Below are 19,392 nucleotides of genomic sequence, written 5' to 3'. Positions count from 1 at the left end.
GATAAGGTAAGAACTGAAGAACATAAAGGGGATTGTAACCCTCTAGGAAGAACAACAATAGCAACTAACTGGACACCCTACGGCTCCCACCAACTAAGTTGGTGGTTGACTAAACCACCAAAAAAGAGTAAACATGTTGAGACCCATGCTCCAGTTGCATATGTAGCACAGGATGGCCTTATCCGGCATCAATGGAGGCTCAATGCCCCAGCATAGTGTGATGCTCAAGCAGTGAGTCTGTAATGGATGGATAGGTAAATAGTACCCTTGTAAAGACAGGGGAGGGAGCATGGGGTGAGAATTTGCAGAGGGGAAACTCTGGAAAGGGAACAGAATTTGAAATGAAAATTAGAAAAATAACCAATAAAAAGACACTAAATGGGCTTTACTATACCATAAACTGCTAAAAGAATTTCACAGACTGTGGGGGATTTCTCTACAAGATCAAGGAACAAGAACAAGGCAGAAACACTGTAAGAACTACAGGGTATAGAGGACAGCAAGAGAAAAAAAGCCCTCTGAACCCATTGTGCAAGGCTCATGTGAGTACGGAGAGACTGGAGCAGCAAGTACAGGGCCTGTATGTGTCTGTAGCAGACCTCTGCATGTATATTATAGCTTTCACTTTAGTACTTATATGGGTCTCCTCAGTTTGTGAATAAGGGTAACTTCTCTTGTTCTTTTCTTTCTCCTGATTTGCCTTGTCCAAATTAAATATAAATATAAGAAATATAAATATAAAGGTTTAGTTTTATCTTATATTTTATTTTGTTATGTTTTCTTGTTATATCTTAGAAGTAATTATTTTCTAATGAGAGACAGAGAATGGATCCAGATGAAAAGAGAAGTGGGGATGATCTTTATGTTCAAGATAATAGTAATCAAGATAAATTTTACTTTGACTTGTAGCTACAATCAATAATAAAAAAGTCACTATAAAAACATTCCTCCTCATTCAATTCTGTTGCAGTTGATCATATGCCCAACCATAGATTTGTTGTATTAACAATGCCATGACTTTATAAAAGTTATAAGTAATTTATATATATATATATATATATATATATATATATATATATATATATATATATATGTATGTATGTATATCTATATATACATGATTAAAATGTGAGCTAAAGAGGATTCCGGCTAAGCAGACCTACTTGTCAATCTAGACAGAATACCACTTCCATGAACTATCTCTAGATAATGGCCATGCATGTAAGATTATTGGGACCCAAAGACCAGTCTCTGAAGTCAAGAACTGGGAAGCTGAAACAAGATCTGACTATACTGGTGATATATTCTAATACCTGTCCTAGATGGTTGAGCCCACAGATAGTGATAAATAGTATATCCCTATGGAATAAGTACTTAGAAGTGTGTATTTCTATTTGTCTATTTTCACATTCATATGGCAAAGAAAATTGTATCAGATAAGTATGATCTAGCTAGAAAAATTATAAAGAGCAATATTATAAGACTATGTGTACAAAAGCATACATTAAAATGACTCTGTCATCACTCAGCATGGTAAGGAAATAACCTTTTAAAAGTATATCCTTGTAACTTAAATTACACCTTTGTATCTTATCATCACTTTTAATGTCTCTCACACAGTCACAAGGAAGCTCATGAAAGACTGAAGTGCTAAAGAGGTGGGTGTCACAGCCCAGCACCATACAGTGGAGTATCAAGTGGTATTATCTTATTGCACAGAGAAGCCAATAATTGAAACTGAGTGAAGTCATGTCAGCTAAAAATGTGAAATACATACATTTTCATATAATCTTTTAGACTAGATTTGCTGGTATAAACAGGCAAAAACCAACTATGAAATAGCATCTAGCACAGAGGAGCCACCCATTCCTCTTCCTATAACATCAGTACCACATTGAGTTCTATCATCAAGAACAATTATGTGTTTGAGCACAAAAATGTCACTGGAAAAAATAGAAAAGATAGATAACTTTGTAATTAACTTTTATTTTTAAAAACAGCAATTGGTACAGTAAAAAATTAAAGTCAAATTATTACAGGAGTCAATTATACAAATCACTTCAAAACATCGTTACAGTGATGGTCATGTCTTACTAAACCAAAAATACCATAGATTTCACCTCCTACCATGCTGTTCAGTGGCACAATGTTTTTATACAGCAGAATCTGGTCATTTTGAATAGGATGAAGTTCTTAAGTATATGTTGCCTTAATATCTTTCCTTCCTTGACACACCCAGGCAGCTCACAATACCGGGTACATGGCATAAGAAGCAATTCCACAGTAGTTGTTCTGATCTCTGGGAAGCTTCATGTAGCCTTTTTCTCCCCATTTTTCACCATGGCTGAAAGAAATCAGGTTTTCCATTTACAAGAAAAGAAACAATACAATGGATTGTTCCAACAAATCTGTATTTGAGCACTGAACTACAGGACAACTTAACAGAAAGCATCACAAAAGGCAGATGGTCAACTACCAGAGTACCAAGAACTATCTCATAGAAGACAATAGAAATTACAGCATGGAAAATTGGAATGTCTTTCCACCAACAGGTTGTTCAGAAAAAACAATTAACTGAAAAACAGAAAATCAATGGCACAACTATGATATTAGGCTCCACAGAAACCAGTGATAAAATCTGAACTTCATGGCCATACATTATATGTTAGTTGATACAGCCAAAAAGAGGGATCAGCCAGATCATGTAAATGTAAGTTCTGGAATTTGATTCCAAGTTCAACTTGAAGCTAGGATAAGGCTGAAGATAGAGCTTCAGACTAGGGGCACCTTGAATTTCTTCAACAGAAAAAAAATATCCTGCCCAGCACCCATGTAAATGAGCTCACAATCATCTGTAATTGAATCTTGGAGAAAATTTTGTCTTCTGGTATGGAGAAGCATCTGTCCCCACAAAGAAATTATTCATATAAACATACAACTTACAAATAAATGATAATAATATTTTGTAAAGATAAGCTGTTTTCCCAGTCAAAATGTAATTACAGAAGCCAAGACATAATTTTAATGAACTGCATAAGTATAACCCTAAAATAGAAAACTCTAGGATCAGAGAAACTTGAGCCTCAGTACATAAGATGGGAAAGCACTGAGGAAAACAACTGATATCAATATCACACCCTCACACTCACACACACAAATAAATTTGAACAACAAAAAAGTGCATGTTCCCTTTTCAACTTAATGTAACAATGCTTTCTGTGACTAGCATTTAAAATCTAACTACAAATAGAAAATACACTTGGTTCTTAAAAATCAAGTAACTTTAGCAACTTATACCTGTTCTTTAGCAGCCAGTATTTCCTGTTCTCTGACTCATGGCCTTCATAGCCATAGCCAACCAATAGTAAACCATGGTCGAGAACATTACTTCTGCACTTTGGCTCATGATATATACCTGAAAAAAATAAAATCAAGGGAAAGAAAGGTTCCAGAATTCTGATTGTGACCATGGGCAACAACAGTAAGTGAGGTATTTTCCAATTTGACTGAAATGACAAAATATCTTTCCTTACACCCATATGACTCTTTAACATCTTACATTTTCACTAATAGTAAGTCATTCCAGAAAACCATAACTGAACATAAGTTACTTAACTCAAGGTACTCTTTAGAATTCAGTTCTAGAAAGGCAACTCCATATTTTAAGATTCCCCAAGTGGAGAAAAGTAGAATTTTAAAAAGTTAAAAAATAATGATATAAATGAAATACTCATATGCACTGAAATGTCATGTCTCACAGAAACAATATACTTGGTTAATGCATGGATAAGCAAAAAAAGCTAATACGCATCAAATCATACACAAAAATTGGACATCAACATGGAATGTTCCAAAGGGTACTAGCATTTTTCATTAATATCTAGAAGAAAACACATTTACCTCCTCGATATTTACTAAAGGATTCATGTGAACCATCAATTGCAACAGCGATGGGCCCATGAGTTACTAGAGCTTGCATTAGGGCATCTTCATTCCTTGGGACAACAAAAAAGCGGGTGACCTTAACAACAGAACGTTCAGGACGGTACCTGCAGTGCCGTGCCTATAAAAGATAAGGTTTCAAGACTTGGTGACTTCAATCTACCCTCTGGAGAGCATAATTCAAAACCATAACATTCTATACTTTGCAATGGAACACCCCCAAGTCTGTGCTTCTATACATCATCCCAGGCAGTGAAGTGTTATGGAGATATTTGCAGCTAAAAATCAGCTCTCATGTCTTCAATGACATCTCATATCCATAAGAAAATTTCATGGTGATGAAATGTATTATATGTGGAATGGTTTGCACATTCTTCTTGCGCATAGAAACAGGAACCATGGAATCAAACAACTATGTGGTGGTGGATACTGTAATGGCAACACTGATGGTGCACAGAGAGATTCTACAGTCAATACAGTCTGAATACAGAGCATTTTTCTGATATTTTCCCCTCACCCAACATGAACTAAAATGACAAGTCAGAAAGTTCTCTTACCTTTGCTTCATATGGATAGGTTGCCTCAGCCTCCAGACCTCCATTGTTCTTCACATATTGGAAGGCACTATAAGGTTTGCCTCCCAAACAGCCTTTGTTGCCATAAGATGCTGAGCAGTCCATTAAATTCTGTACACTCAGTGGGATCAGTTTGCCTGTTTTCTTGAACAGCTGACTTTCTATGCAAGCAGCCACAGAGAAAGCCCAACATGCACCACATAATCCCTGAGCAGGGAAAAATAGAATGCCATATACAAAAAATTCTAACTGCAACAGTAGCTCAAGCCATCCCATACTTTATCAAAAAAGTAAACTATCAGCATTTGATGGATGAGTAAGTAAGAGGAGTCTGTCTCTGTAGGGAGGTGTCTCATGCTACAGTGGGTAGCCCAACAAGCACACACATATACACATGAAGCTAAGATCTACTGTATTGCAGGTATAATAAATATCATTAATGGAATAAATTAAGTCCAGAGAGAAATACAGTGGAAACAGAGGTAGAAACTTAAAGGTAGGTACAGCACAAAAATGATACTATACTATATATACTATATATACTATATAGGTTTATAATTGATAAGGACTGCATTAGGGCTCCCTCATTATTTAGGACAACTAAGAAATGTGTTACTAGCAACAAAATTCTAAAGACAGTCCCTGAAGCTTTCATGTAATAAAAAAGTGTTAAGTGAACAGCATGTAACACCACAATCAAATAACACAGACTGTCAAGAACATATTGTACCTTTACTAGTTGGGTAACAGAGCCATGTGATGTTGTCATACCTGGTTTCTCACTGGAGTCACATAGCCTTCCTTTCTCCAATCCAAAGTTTTGGGAATTTTGATGTTGCGTTTCTGGATGTGTTTTTCATTACTCAGAGTTAGAGACGAACTATCTGTCATCATTCTTATTTCTTCACCAGTCTTCATAGAAAAGAACATCAATACTTCATTTAACAACAAAATAGCAAAGGATAGAAGTGTGAAACAATTTGAGTCACACGCACCATGTCACCAAATTCATTCATTTCTACAGTGAAGTTGTTCATCCACAGGCCATTATCCATGGTGTGCCATTTGATCATTTTCACATTTTCTTCCCATACTGCTCTCCTCTGTTTTTCTTCTTCCTAGAAATAAATGTAATGGATGTCATTTACTTCTCATTATGTTTCTGCTCTAGCTGATCATGTGGACTTGCTACTACAGATATATAAAGATCATAGAGAGGTATCTCAGGAAAACAAACAAAGCCACTCTCAACACTCTCATGAACAGACATGGTGGCCACCTTGTGTTCACCCCATGTTACATTACTACCTCAGATAGGTGTGGCATCTAAGGCTGCTATTGTATCTAATATTGTATCCAATATTGCTATTGTAACCTAATATGAGCAAGAACTTTTTACAGGGACCCTCTTTGTGTGTTTATGTGACCTACTGGGCTGTATGTTCTCTCATTGATCCTCTTCCACTTTTCCCACTCAGCATCCAAATTATAATCAGGCATTGGAGCAGCCAAGGCCACTTCCAAGCACAGGATGGCCATGAAGACAGCAGGAGTCATGTCCCAAGTACCTACAGAACAAAGAAAAACAAATAAGAGACTACACCAACACTTTTTATAAATTACACCATCCATGCTGGAGAAAAATGTTCAAACTATTCTGCCAGATATTTACTCAAAGATTTTACAAGTGGCTAAATAATAATTTGGACTTAAAATGCTCTGGGTGGCATTAAGTTTTAACTTCAAATTATACAGCATGTGGGCAACATTCTAGACCTGTAAAATGGCATGCACTGCAAATTGGCATGATCAGAGAGATTGCCACGGACATCAAAATTAAGAACCTACATATCTATGGACTTGCAACATTTATCTGAGAATTTCTAGCATGTGATTGTAAGTAAGAAGTTCTTTTGGACTTGGGGCTTAGATGTTATCACATCCAATTCTAGTATAGAGATGAAGATGAGTTTATTTGGAACATTCCATTTTCAAAGAAAATATGCTAAATTCCCTCCTTAGAAAATATACAGAAGATAAAAGTTACTAGTACTCTAGACTACCTTGGAAAATTGCCACACTTTTATTATCTCAGTGAGAAAAATCTCACATGAGAAGTATACTGGAATCCAATGCCACCAATGGTGATAAAGTAATACATAAAGACATTTTAGCATTTCATGATCAGGCCAACCCAAGTTTTATAAGCCATGCTTCTTATAATTTTTGGCTAGAGACATGCTACCTACTACTTCCTCTGCATATGGCAATCATGAAAATGAGCTTTTAGCTGGTGGTGATGTTCAAAAATTTAAATATTTATGCTCAGGGTGAGATGAACATGTCCCTACTGTACATGGTACTAGCTTGTTATTCTCTCTGAACATTACCAGATATACAATAAATTGTAACCCATACAAACCTGGATCCAGAAGTGGCTTGGATTCCTCTCTGACTTCTCTAACCTCCCGTACTTCCACACAATGGGTCTACTGAAGTTTAGAAGATATTCTCATTTATGGGAGTCTGCCTGATTTTTCAAGCAGTTTCTCAAGGCTTTCTCCAGGGGAAGCAGAGTCAAGGCCCTGCCTGTGATGATCGCTGTGCACTCCACAAGCTCTTCAGAGGTTGCTGAGCTGTCAGGATCTGGACCAGCAACAACTCAGTATGAGTTTAAATACCAAGTCAGCCCTCCTCATTAACCTTTTCCTTCTACTGATTGGCTATAAGGGTCACTGAATCAGGCCTCCAGGCTTCTACTGAGATCTGAACTTACCTGTCCTGGAGGGGTGGGTGTGGGCTGCCTTTAGTGGACAGTGGGGAATTGAACTTCTAGACCTTCACAGAGGACATTACAGAAACACCTTTAGGCTATAGATCACATACTAGCCAGTCATTTTATCTCAATAGTACCTCAAAATGAGAGTTAGGGAGTTTCCTGGAAAAGCTGTAAAGATTTCTGCCTAGAACTTAGTTTAAAATAAGATGTGGGTTACCAGCATGAAGTACACTGAGTCAGCATGTTTTACACTTGTATTTCATATTTAATATATACCTATATTGGGATCCTATAAGAACATAGACTATGACATGCATTCTTTCCAGTGTCACAGAGGAATACAACTAGTATTCCTAAAAGTCTAAATTTTGAGTATGAGTCTGTATAGAACGTGTTGTTCAAGGCCAACGCCAAGGAAGGAAATGAAGGTCTTGGTACATGTGGGCAAATAAAAATATCAACATTTCTCTAATTGAGGTTAAGTTGGGTAGCCATTACTAAGCACCACCAGACTTGTCAAGGTTTTTATTCAGTAACACATATATTATCTAATTCCCCATGATACCATTTTAGGTATAAGTTACAATGGTTTTTGGGACACCATCATTGGTGTGCAAACACCACTAAGTATATCTTAGGAAAGATTTCATCTGCTTTCAGAAAACTGTGGTCACAATAATCTTGTAACCCCTGTCTTCAAGCTCAGCACTAGTCACTTTATGCCCTGTTTAGGGATTTGCTTGCTACTGTAGGTGGAACGTTTTTCCTTGCCATAGCCATGTTGGAGGTAATTTCCACTGTACCATTATTGAAAGGGCAACTATTAGGAAATAAATTAGTCCTCAGCATTTAAGGTCAAATTATCCTTCTATATTCACGTTACATATTTTTACTACATGAACATACCATATTCTGTTTCTGTATTTAATGTGGCATTTTGTTGCTTCCTTTAATCAAGAAAATCACTTATGATATCTGTCTACTCTACACCCTCTACCCAACTTCTACAAAACATGAACTTAAACAATATAATTTTAAATACAGGATAAACAGTGAAGAATATTTATGTCATAAAGGGTAGTGTAGTATTAGGACCGTAAGTCTTTGAAATGCATAATTATTCCTTTTCTACTTTATTGTACCTGCCATATCCATTTCAGAGCTCTGACTCCCTGCTAACAATATTTATTCACATCCTAGTACTATTCAATTTCCATCAAGAATCCTGATAAGTCAGGTCTCTACAAGTCATTATTGTTATCTCATCACCCTTCAAATCTGATCAAGGTTCTCTTCCACCACAGTAACCTAAGAAAGGTCCACTCATTCTTACCTGTCTATTCTGTTTTGCTATAATACTTTTCCATTTTTAGATCCCCAGGTTTCTCCTTGACTTTGAACTTTGTTATATGGGCTTTTTTAGTTGGTCAACTGCCCCAAATTCATTAGCCTTATATATAACAGTCCTTAATAAAGTGTTCCTGGTTATAACCTAGAGAGTGCCACAGAACAAGTTCCTCTTAGGCAGCAATTTATTTTTTTTTATCCATTATTATCCATTTTCAACAGGCACCTTCATCAAATCATGACTGCCTTCTTGTATAGCCTTAGACATCTCTCAGATGACCTCAAGTATCAAGTGTGATCAAGAAATCAAATTGTAGCTCACCTGCCCTTTTTAGCTGCTCTATCATGATTTGACCTGTTATTGCCACACACTAGAAAGGTTGCTAGGACCACCCTTCATCTGTATCCTTCACCACTGTGAATACTTTCATATATAAGTTTTGTCACATAAAGTAACTCATTACCTATGTACTAGTTCTTTCAGACAAGATCAGGATCAGTGGCAATTTCATCCCTGAGATATAGAAAAACAGGATTTTTTCTTCATTCTTCTCTCATACAATATATCCATATTGAAGCCATTTCTTCCTTTATTTCTCCTAGTCACTCTATTTCCTCTTCCTATTTTCCCTGGGTTTACTGCTCCTCCATTTCCTTTCAGAGAAGAGCAGGCCTTCCAGGAAACACAGATAAGATGGAATAAGACTAGACACAAACCCTCAGGTAAAGGCAGAATAAAGCAACCCAGGGGGAAGAAAAAGGTCCCAGGAGTAGACAATAGAGTCAGAGTCACACCTACCCCAACTGTTAGGGCTCCCACAAAAGCCGAAAGCTAATTAAGCACTGCATATATGCAGAGGGCCCAATGCAGACACATACAGGCTCTGTAATTGCTTCTTCAGTCTCTGTGAGCCCCTATGAGTCCCAGTTAATTAATTCTATGGTTGTTCACCTGGTGTTTTTGGCACCTCTTGGTCCTAAAATTCTTCCTCTCCTCTTTACTGTGGAATCAAGACTTCAACCTAATGCTTTGACATATATCCAAAATATGCTCCATCCTACCACAAAGACTCATGCTAAACTATGTTCATAGCAGCTTTAGTCATAATAAATGATACTCTACAAATCACAAACACAGAGAGGATAAGTGTCAAGGACAGCTCTACAGGTAGCACATGAATCTCTCTGGGAAGGAGGAATGGAATAAATTTAATCAGTGAACAAAGGGACAGGAAGAATCTGGTGGGGAGGAAGAAATGGAGGGTGAGAGAACAAGGAAAGACAACTGGAATGGGGGCATTTGGGGAGAAATGTAGAAACCTCAGTGTGATGGAAACTTCCTGGTACCTACAAGAGTATCTCTTGTGAGGACTTCTAGTATACAAGAATACAGAGCCTGAATCATCCATCTTCTGTAACCAGGCAAGTCTTTCAGTGGTCAGACTGAGATGTAAACTGAGCCACAAACCCTTTGTTCCACAACTGTCCTCCCTGAAATATGTGCTGGCCCATTATTGGCTCAGAGTCTGTAGGAATGGTTAAAATGACTGGTCTAACTTGAGTACCAATGAGGAAGACCATGATCAACCTACCTAGACAGCCAGGGACTGGAAGCTAGATGACTCAGAGATCAAGAAGCAGATAAGACTAAACAAAAACTTCAATGAGGTCAATGAAATAATCTCTAACAATATTTTGCTATATGCATAGAACAGGACCTAGTCCAATTGTCATCAGAGATCCTTCCTATGGTAGCTGGGAGCTTCCTTTGGTGAAAATATGCAGAGATCCATACAAAAATATTATACAAAAACATAACTCTTAAAATAATCCAAGTCATACTGAACCAGAATTCAGGAAATTCCATCTAGACATCAGAGTTCTTTTGACCACCTTGATTAGTACTGATCTCCACTGAAGTCTAAGGAGTCATGTGAGTGGTGGCTACAAAAATAATAGGAAGACCATGTATAAACATCTTAAAAGACTGAGTAATTCATTGTTTTTCTCCATAAGTCTCATATTAAAAATAAAACATACCAGGAGAAATCATTTCAAGCAATGCTTCATTATTTTGATGGTCAGATCTTTACAAGGATATCTATCCCCAGAAACAAATCCAATAGCATTTATGTACACACATGGATCTCTCAGTTTAAACATTTAAATTACTCTTCCTATGAACAACAGAAGACACATGGATTGATTTTTATTTCTAAATATGTTTTATTTGTTTGTTTCTTTGTTAAATCATTCATTCATCTATGGAAACAGTGGCTCACTATAGACCCCAGACTAATCTGGATCTACTTGTTGAACAGATTTTCCAAATTACATCTCCCTATCTCTGTCTCCAAAGTGATGGATTAAAGACTTATACCACCACAACAGTGTGTGTGTGTGTGTGTGTGTGTGTGTGTGTGTGTGTGTGTGTGTGTGTGTGCGAGATTGTGTGTGTGTTGCTGTGTTTCACATAAAACAATGTTCTCATATCAAAATGAATTTTCAGTTATATTTTTGACTTTTTAAACATTATTTATTTACTTTACATCTTGATTGCAGCTTCTCCTCCCTCTCCTCCTTTCTTGCTCTCTTGCACCTTCAATTGAACCCTACTTCTTTTGTAATCAAAAAAGAGGAAGCCTGCATAAATATCAACCATCTTTGGGATATCTTTAGCTACATAATAATAAGACTAAGGACATCTTTCGCTAAGTAGCCCAGTTAGAAGATAGGGATCTAAAGACAGGCAACAGATTCAGAGAGTCCCTGCTTTTGCTTTTAGGAGGCCTAAATGAAGGCCCAGCTTCACAACTGTTAAATAAATATATGGAGAGGGTCTAGGTCTGCCCATTCATACTCCCTGGTTGGCAGCTCAATCTCAGTGATCACCTATAGCCCCAAGTTAGTAAATTCTGTAGGTTTTCCTGTGGTGTTCTTAACCCCACTGGTTCCGTCAATCCTTCCTCCCCCTATTTCACAAGATTCCCCAAGTTCTCCTGAGTTTTTGACTGTAAGACTGTACATATGTTACTATCAGTTGCTGAATAAATCCTCTCTGATGACAGTAATGCTAGGCTCCTGTATGCAAGTATCATTAATAATGTCAGGGGTGGGCTTCCTCTCATCTCCTGGCTATGAAATGCACTTTTGGTTTTCCAAAAATGTGAGAAACTGTTAAATATGCTTCACTATAAATGTTAAATATGGTCACCCTAAATGACAGTTTAGAAGGCAGTTTTGGTTCACTGTAGCCGCATGCGCCTATGGATAATTGGGTTCACCTAAAAGGAAGGCTGGGGCTGAAAAGGGAATAGAAGGCAAGAGAAAACATGGGGCCAAGACAGCTTATTCTGATCAAAGCCCAAAGTTTAATGTTCTACTTTCAAATATAAAGGGGAAGCCCCACCACCAGAACACCAATCTCTTCAGCAGGCATGGGTGAGGGGATGGCACCCGGAGGTATCTCAAGTCAAGCTTAGCAGGCAGTGTATTCTTCTCAGCTCCTGTAGCAGACTGTAGGCCACCAATGCCTCTTGGGTTCTATTGTTTGGTTTACTGTGGTAAGCAAGATCCTTCAGGCCTGCTCAAGGCTGGGGGAAGGGCACAGTTCCCCCCCCTTAAGTTTTTAATACGGCAGTGCCAATATCTGGACAGGGCACAAAATTTCATTCTGCCTAGGGTATAGAGTGGCCGGGCAACTGTCCCTGTGTAGCCACGAATCAACTGAGTTCACCTGAAAGGGGGGCTGGGAACAAAAGGGGATGGAGGGCAAGAAGAGATGAAGCCAAGACAAAGTTCTCTGATCAAGGCTCAAAGCTTTAATGTTCAGCTCTCAATTTAAAGGGGAAGGCCCAACACACAACCCCTCCTGGTTTCAGCCGGAGATGGGTGGGATAATCCATAATCTGTTCTAGGTTACAGGTCACGGCCAGACATATCTCGAGGCAAGCCCAGGGGCAGTTCTGCTTCTATTTTCTGTGCAGCTAAGGTGGGTAACTCCACCTAGATCCTATCACTTGGTCTGTTGTGGTAAGCAAGGTCTCCCAGGCCTGCTCATGGCTAGGGGAAGGGTACATCCCTGGCTTAGGCCAGTGTCTATATTGCTCCTATATTACCCATCTTCGAGGAAAACATATGTAGCATATAGATGTATGCCTCTGTCTTAGGTCTATAGGAGCTCAAGAACATTCTTACCCATCTTTGACTAGCCAGCCATCATTGGCACACTCTTTCCCATGTAGACCAAAGCCACATTCAGACCAAAGGACCTGTGGGCATGCACTAGATGCACTTCTTCACAGCGATGGGTAACTGCCATGATGAATAACTGAGCTTGCTGAGAATGATCCTGTGTGAGGGCAATCAATCTGCTTAAAATACAAGGTTCAAAGGTTAAAAGCAACATGATTATTCAAGCAATGTAGAAAATAAGGTTGAAAGTGGAAATATTCCAGTATCTAATCCAACTGCTGGTTGACAGGGATTAGATACAAGATCTGGCCACCAGGTATATAGTGGGTGGCTTTAAGTATTGATGAAGACTACATGTCATGTTAAATCAGCTGGCTGATAAAGATTTTGAGCCATCTTCATCATTAGAATCATAATTATTAGGCTCAAGATTTATGTCCACTTGACAGACCAGTCTTCCAGACAGCCATTGGGCTCCATTTTCTTTTTCTGAGAAAATATAGACTGACCCATGACCCCATATTAAAACAAGGTTGGGATCATTCTAAGTATTAGTTAAGGGGTCTCTCCAAATGACCCTGGCAAATGATCTGGAAGTGACTGGATGCCAGTGGCAATGTGCTGCAGACTGACCTTTAACATCAGTTTGCAGAAAATTTAAAACAAGAGAAAAGCAAGATGTGCTTTTCATGACCTTGGGGGGGGGTATAATCCCCCCTTTCTAGTTTAAAAAGCCAATTTTTCAGTTTCTTGTAAAGCCAGGGAAGAAGCACCAGTGGTGGCTTTTCCTACACTCAGAGAGTTATAGAGATATTATTTTAAAGTTTCATGATCTCTCATTCACAATTTCTTGTCCTTGAGGATAATAGGAAATCTCAGTAATGTTAAATTGTCAACAAAACATCTCAAATGTTTGACTGTAGTCAAATAACTGCAATAGCCAGTTCCATTACCTATCTTAGTCTGGTATGGAACTCCAAGCACAGGAAAATAATATAGGCAATAACTAACTATATTTTTAGTTGCTTCTCTTGTTAAAGTAGTTGCAACTAGAAAGCCTAAAAGGTGTGATGTCACATGTACATATTTTAATTTTTCAAAATAAAAAATGAGTAACATCTATTTGCCAAAACTGATTATGTATAAGTCCTCAAGGCTTAACAACATTATGAAAAAATTGAGGATACTGAGAACAAGTTTTTGCAATTTAAAACTTTCACACTTTCTAGAAATGCCAAATTATTGTCTCAAGCTATTCATATTTTGAGGCTGTAAAGAATAAGATTGTATGGCCAATTGTTTCTGTAAGACCTATAATCTGCCTAGTATACAAATCTGCTCTGGCATTGCCCTGGGGTCCAGGCAATCCATTATTAGCTCTTAAATGTCCTATAAAGTTAAGGAACAGTACATGTTTCTTAAATTAAGCTGTATTTTTATAAATAACTATAAAATTTAAGAATTAGGAATATCTAAAACATGAAGAAAAATTAAGCAATTATAAACCATGAGCCATATACTGGCTATGAGCATACAGATTGGAAGCTTGAATTTTCAGCATTTCAAACAGTGGCTACAGCACATAATCATTTGTGCTGAAGTAGGAGGAACTCAAGAAAATGAACATGAGATCTAATTACATTTACTGCCTTCTCATTAGATGAGGCATCTGTAAGTAAAGTAAACATCTTTTCTATGGGCTGCATGTGTAGTAAATTTAGAGGAAATATAAAAGCATGCATAGAGAAAAACTCTAACAACTTGTCTTTTGGATAATGATCATTAAATTTGCCCAAAACATTTGCCATGTAGTAGGCCAAATATTATTATTTTTTAATAACTAATTTAATTGCTATTTGGAATAAGGAATAAATATTTTATCCAGAATGTTTTTAGTATTTTATCTTACATCTTGTATTAACACAATAATAATTTTATAATAGGATGTTCAAACTTTACTTGTAGATGAAGAAAGATGCCAAAGGGCTGTTGTGAGCACATGAGTAGCAATAACACAAACAGCCAACAATTTATCATAGTCTATATAATTTATCTGTTGATAACTAACAGCTTACTTCACTTTCAGCAAAGCTATACCTCTTTTACTAATTAATTGTAGAGGGGAATTAGGACTTGCATCCCCACTGAGAATATCAAACAGAGGTTCTATTTCTCTTATGGTAAGCTTAAGATGAGGTTTTAGCCAGTTAATATCTCTTAACAACTTTTGAAATCATTAAAGGTAAACCATTTTTGCATGTACACCTGCAAGACAGAAGAGGGCACTAGATCCCATCACAGATGATTGTGAGCCACCATGCAGTTGCTGGAAATTGAACTCTAATATTTTTTGTTATGAGTCTAGCCTTTAATGGCTGAGCTATCTCTCTAGCCTCAGCTATCCATTTTTATTAGAATTTTCTGTGCCACAATCTGCTTAGAACATAACTGAGGTCTCGAATATTGACTTTGAATCTTTTGTGGAGCAACAAGTACTTCAAAATTTTAAAGCTTGTTATATTAGAGCAAAGGCTTACAGAATAACTCCTTTAGAGAGATCAGCTAATAAAATACCACTTCAAGTAGTAGAATCCATAAATGGGTTGACTGATGCATTAATGTGAAGATATAATAGTCATTAGAAGTTTATTTAATATCATGGCTGCTTAGTAGCATTTTAGAAGTACATTTTCCTGAAATACTGTGTGTTATTGATTTCATCTTGTGAAGCAGGACTTAACTCCAATCAGATATTGATTGGATAGACTCATGAAGTTCATGCCACTATTGCACCAGTAGGCATGTAGTACCATGCTAATCACTATTGTACCTCCCAAGGTTTTGTGCTCTGTAATACTTACGTTTACTTTAGTAGAGTATTAGTATGCATAGAACCTTCCTGCACTATGAAAGCTATCCAGTAGGAATGAAACATCTTGGTTAGTACTGTATTCACTATTTTACATTTTCTATGACTCAGATATGTCAAAATTAGGGTCTTCCAATCAAATTTTTGTAACTATACAGATACTTGTATACTTCTTCTTGTTTCTACTTGGTTGATTTCAGCTCTGAGTTTGATTATTTCCTGCTGTCTACTCATCTTGTGTGTATTTGCTTCTTTTTGTTCTAGAGCTTTCAGGTGTGCAGTCAAGTTGCTAGTATATGCACTCTCCAGGTTCTTTTTGTAGGTACTTAGAGCTATGAGTTTTCCTCTTAAGGCTGTTTCATTGTGTCCCACAAGTTTGGTATGATGTTTCTTTATTTTTATTATCTTCTAAAAAGTCTTTAATTTCTTTCTTTATTTCTTCCCTGACCAAGTTAACATAGAGTTAAAGCATTGATCATTTTTCACATGTTTGTGGGCTTTTCGTTGATTTTATTGTTATTGAACACCAGCCCTAGTCTCTGATGATCTGATTGGATGCATGGGATTATTTCAATTTTCTTGAATCTGTTGAGGCCTGTTTTGTGAAGAATTACATTGTTAATTTTGGATAAGGTACCATGAGGTTTTGAGAAGAAGGTATATTCTTTGGATTTAGGAGGAAATGTTCTATAGATATCTGTTAAGTCCATTTGGTTCATAACTTCTGTTAGTTTCACTCTGTCTCTGTTTAGTTTCTGTTTCCATGATCTGTATATTGATGAGAGTGGAGTGTTAAAGTCTCCCACTATTATTGTGTTCTAATTATTATTATTATTATTATTATTATTATTATTATTATTATTATTATTATTTTATATTATTGTTGTTGTTGTCATCATCATCATCATTTTTCCAGCCTTTTACTCTGAGGTAGTATCTGTCATTGTCATGAAAGTTTTCTGTATGTAGCAAAATGCTGGGTCCTGTTTACATATCCACTCTGTTAGTCAATGTCATTTATTGGGGAATTGAGCCCATTAATGTGAATGGATATTAAGGAAAAGTGATTGTTGCTTCCATTTATTTTTGTTATTACAGGTGGATTAATGTTTGTGTGGCTACCTTCTTTTGAAATTTTTGGAAGATTACTTTCTTTTTTTTCCTAGGGTGTAATTTCCATACTTGTGTTGGAGTTTTCCCTCTATTTTCCTTTGTAGGGCTGGATTTGTGGAAGGATGTTGTGTAAATTTGGTTTTGCCATGGAATATCTTGGTTTATCCATCTATGGTAATTGAGAATTTTGCTGTGTATAGTAATCTGGGCTGGCAATTGTATTCTCTTAGGGTCTGTATGACATTGGTCCAGGAATGTCTGGCTTATATAGTCTCTGGTGAGAAGTCTGCTGTATTTCTGGCACATTTGCCTTTATAAGTACTTGATCTTTTTCCCTTACTGATTTTAATATTCTTTCTTAGGTTTGCACATGTGTTGTTTTGATTATTATATAATGGGCAAGATTTCTTTTCTGGTCTAGACTGTTTGGAGTTCTCTAGGCTTCTTTTATGTTCATAGGTATCTCTTTCTTTAGGTTAAGGAAGTTTACTTCTATAATTTTGTTGCAGATATTTACTTGCCCTTTCAGTTGAGAATCTTCACTCTCTTCTATACCTATAATCCTTAGGTTTGGTCTTCTCATTGTGTCCTAGATTTCCTGGGTATTTTGAGTTATGAGCTCCTGGGAGTCTAGCCTCCTCTGAGTGTTCTGGGATTTGGTACAGATATGGCACCCTATGTCTGCTCCGGGCACTGGTGCAGACCAGAAACAGCCTGTGCTGCTGGCCAGGAGGCAGCTAAACCTATTTATCAGTTCACTTTGACAAAAGAAAAAAATGATTGCTTCTATGTCTTCATCTAAAGTGTGCCTGTAAATTTTGTCTCATCCAAATTGACAAAACAAATGGTTTCATCATCAAGCTTGTTTTTTGTTATGTTTTGTTTTTTATTAGTTATTGAATTTTGATACATATTTCATTGTATTCCCCTATTCTTGCAGCCCTTTCAAACTCTAAACCCTTTTCCCTGCCCACCTGAATTTCTATTTTTTAACTCCTTATAGACCAATTTTTTGTTGCCATATATTCCTGGTCTTCTGGTTGAGAATGGTGACTTCCAGTGGCTATACTTTTGATAGAAAACTGTCTTGCCCTCTCAGCAACTAGAAATAGAATTCATCACACATCTCCAAACCTTGCTCCACAGTCAAATTTTTTTGTTTGTTTCTTTGGGTTTTTTTGGAGGTTTTGTTTTGCTTTGTTTTTCCTGAACAACAATGAATGGGGATGTAGATTCTGAGGAGTGGTTGGAGAGAGCTGGGAGGAATGGGAAATAGTGGTCAAAAAATATTGTACAAATGGAGAATCTATTTTCAGTAATAAGAAAGAACAGTAAAAAAAAAAAGCTTGTGTGTGTGTGTGCATGTGTGTGTTATGTGACATATATGTGTTATGTGAAGATTGAGATTATGACATGCTTTCTTTCAAAAAGCTTCACTCAACTATAAGTGTGGCTTTAGAATTGACCAATATCAACCAGAACAGTGATAATCTGAATGTATTCAAACATAATTTGATAACCTCAAAATCCAAGAATCCTTATTTACATTCATGTTTCAGTGGAAAAAAACCCCATGCAATAACTAAAAATCCTTGCCCAAATTTTCAAGAATAAAATAAGAAATATCGAGACATAGATACAAGGTGATTGCTCCTGAAATATGAACTTTCTTTTTTCTTCAAAAATGAAATAAAATATTAATAATAATGATTATAATTAATAAAAATCATTTATAGAAACAAAACTCTAAATACTCGAGTATTCTTTTCTTTTGCTTGGACTGCAGAGGTAGGTTGTTTTGTTTAGCCAACCATTTTGGTGGTGGTTGTGGAGGTGGTGGTGGTGATGGTGGTGGTGGTGGTGGTGATGAAGATGGTAGTAGTAGCAGTAGTAGTAGCAGTAGTAGTTATCATAGAAAAATAAAAATGTGTATTTTGACTCTTTATTGCAAAGAGGTAAAAGTTCATCAGGACAGGAAACCAGGGATATAGGAGAATAGAGCTAAAAGCTCACTTTTAGAAAAGTAAAGGATAAAGGAAAAGAAATAAAGAAAAGAAGTAGAATGAGTCTATATAATCTCAAAACCTACTCCCAGTGAAATCATGTCTGTTTCAAAATTACACCTATGAAACCTCTCTAACTGGAACCCAATATTCAAATACGAAAGATGATGGGAGAATATTTATCAGCAAACCATATGCTTATCTTTCTTTTGCTTCCATGATGCTTTCACAGAATTATTTCTGTGGCAATTTCCTCATATTTCCATATATATATATATATATATATATATATATATATATATATATATATATATACACACACACACAAACACACACACACACACACACATCGCCACATATATTTCACTTAAACTTAGGTGATTGCAGAGATTTTTAATGACATGTATTTTTGCAAATTACTTTGAAAATTATTTTGCTGCACATTGGGGAAGAGAAGATAGGATACAGGAAGAATGAGAGATTAGACAAACATTCAATACAACTGGCTGCTAGTCACCCTTTAGCCCTTGAAGCAATTCAGCTGTCATAAGAGCAGGTAATTGTCTTAGT

General features: G+C 36.7%; 1 protein-coding gene across 1 annotated transcript; it reads right to left on the bottom strand.

Moving 5' to 3' along the window:
• Positions 1 to 2,244: 2,244 nt before the first annotated feature.
• LOC117714036 (cathepsin 7) lies at positions 2,245 to 6,074 on the bottom strand. The gene is made up of 7 exons (XM_034510640.2): positions 5,949 to 6,074; positions 5,513 to 5,635; positions 5,289 to 5,429; positions 4,500 to 4,724; positions 3,901 to 4,063; positions 3,298 to 3,415; positions 2,245 to 2,344 (listed from the first exon to the last, which is right to left on the bottom strand). Exons 1-7 carry the CDS (start codon positions 6,072 to 6,074, stop codon positions 2,245 to 2,247), a joined length of 996 nt encoding a protein of 331 aa, XP_034366531.1.
• Positions 6,075 to 19,392: the final 13,318 nt, after the last annotated feature.

This window comes from Arvicanthis niloticus, chromosome 8, assembly GCF_011762505.2.
Source record: "Arvicanthis niloticus isolate mArvNil1 chromosome 8, mArvNil1.pat.X, whole genome shotgun sequence".
Lineage (NCBI taxonomy): Eukaryota > Metazoa > Chordata > Mammalia > Rodentia > Muridae > Arvicanthis > Arvicanthis niloticus.
Note: the sequence above shows the minus strand (reverse complement) of the source record. Positions and strands in the feature narration are given on the sequence as shown.